We start from the raw sequence: 1634 nt of genomic DNA, 5'->3' as shown, positions 1-1634 counted from the left end.
GTTGATCACGTCGATACCGTTCTTGATGTTGGCCTTGTGTGGCTCCAATGTCGATTGCGCGAATATTCGTTTATCGAACCCTAGTAACGCATTCAACGCATTTTCTACGTTGAAATCGACTTGACTGTTATTTCTCCAGATCAGTTTTATTTTGTTCAGATTCAAATTACCTTCGAATTCGATATTGTTTTTACCGCTCACGCTTCCTGCGTATTCGGATAGGTTATCGTTGATGTGTTTCTGTCCATTCCGTGATTTATAGTCTGAATGATTTGAGATAAATCTTTGTCGTTTAATTCGAATAATAAAAAACACTTTGCGTTCTTTCTGATAAACATGGCGTAGAAAGATTGGGATTGGTATATGCAGTGACAGTTGTGATGTCTTCCTTTCGTGAAGAACTCTTGCCACGCAGTCGTCAAAGACAATCAAGTTCTTTCGGTGGTTGTCGTTTTTAGACAAGTTTAAATCGTTGACGTTTTTAGTCAGAAACACTTTAACGTCGGTCGGTTTCAGAGAAGGATTCTTTTCTTTGATAAAGCCGTCTAAAATGTCTTTTATTTCCGCCTTCTCTTGCAAGTCTTCGTTGCTTTCGTAGTAGTGAAAAATGTCTTGAACGTCTTCTCTCGAGACGTATTCCAAAGCTTTGAGAAACTGATAATAGGATTGTTCGGGAGTAGTCGTGTAAATACACAGAGACTCGAAATCTAAAATGTTCGGTGTTGTCAACATGTTAAAAGTGAGGTAAGTCTTTCCACAACCCGAAGATCCGCAAATGCACATGAGCATGGGGTTGCTAGGAAATATGTCCGAATGTTTGAATTTCTTGTCCATTTTTATTTATTACATTTTCGTACCAAAAATTACACCGTTGCCTTTATACTTTGAAAGAAAGATTCACTCGCCCGAACGTATGTTTTTAAAAAATATGGTGTTTCCCTTGTGCTTTATTTCTTCGGTGTCGTTGGACACAGCAACGCGAATGCCACAGCGGCTCAGACCTACTTTGAATCATCAAAAACCTACCTTGAATTATTAGCCTACTGGTTGATACTTGCCTTATAAACAGACTTACATATTGATTTATTATACCTAGGCCTACCTGTACTATACCCACCCGATTTTGTTAACACAGTGGAACTCTATTCAAAAAACAATTCTATGGAATGCCAAATTAATAATAACTTGTACAAAACATGTATTTATGATGTTCTTTTTATTTTTGTAGCTTTTTACCATAATGTTTGAGGATTAAAGTATGTAACTCAACTGGTTAGCTTACTGTTATTGCAAAACGACTTTGTAACAGCCAGTATAGTTGTTTTCACCAAAGAATATCTTGTTGTCGTTGATTTCTCTTTGCAAATGAATTTTATACGGCAAACCTATGGAAACCTTTCTGTGTTCCAAGAGACCAAAATAAAGGATACAACTTCCAATTTACGTAATTACACCATCTGTTGTTCTCGACAATATTGTTGTATTGAAGCGCTCGTTTTTCAAATCCGATTTACTCCGCGAGACACTCTTTGCAGTGTGTTTCTAGCAACTACCCTTATCCTAGCAAGGTCTGCGTCATTTGCTACAGTTCTGACCGGTTCTTTTACAACTTCTCTGTAACCGACATCGGGAAT

General features: G+C 37.5%; 1 protein-coding gene across 1 annotated transcript in view; it reads right to left on the bottom strand.

Moving 5' to 3' along the window:
* LOTGIDRAFT_161988 (hypothetical protein) overlaps positions 1-834 on the bottom strand; it is a gene marked incomplete at both ends in the record, with an annotated part of 2362 nt that extends 1528 nt beyond the window's left edge. Inside the window, one exon of the mRNA XM_009057924.1 lies at positions 171-834. Within this exon, the coding sequence (XP_009056172.1) occupies positions 171-834 (664 nt within the window). The remainder of the gene's footprint in view (positions 1-170) is intronic.
* Positions 835-1634: the final 800 nt, after the last annotated feature.

The sequence above is a fragment of the Lottia gigantea genome (assembly GCF_000327385.1).
Source record: "Lottia gigantea unplaced genomic scaffold LOTGIsca_32, whole genome shotgun sequence".
NCBI classification, from domain to species: Eukaryota; Metazoa; Mollusca; class Gastropoda; family Lottiidae; genus Lottia; species Lottia gigantea.
Note: the sequence above shows the minus strand (reverse complement) of the source record. Positions and strands in the feature narration are given on the sequence as shown.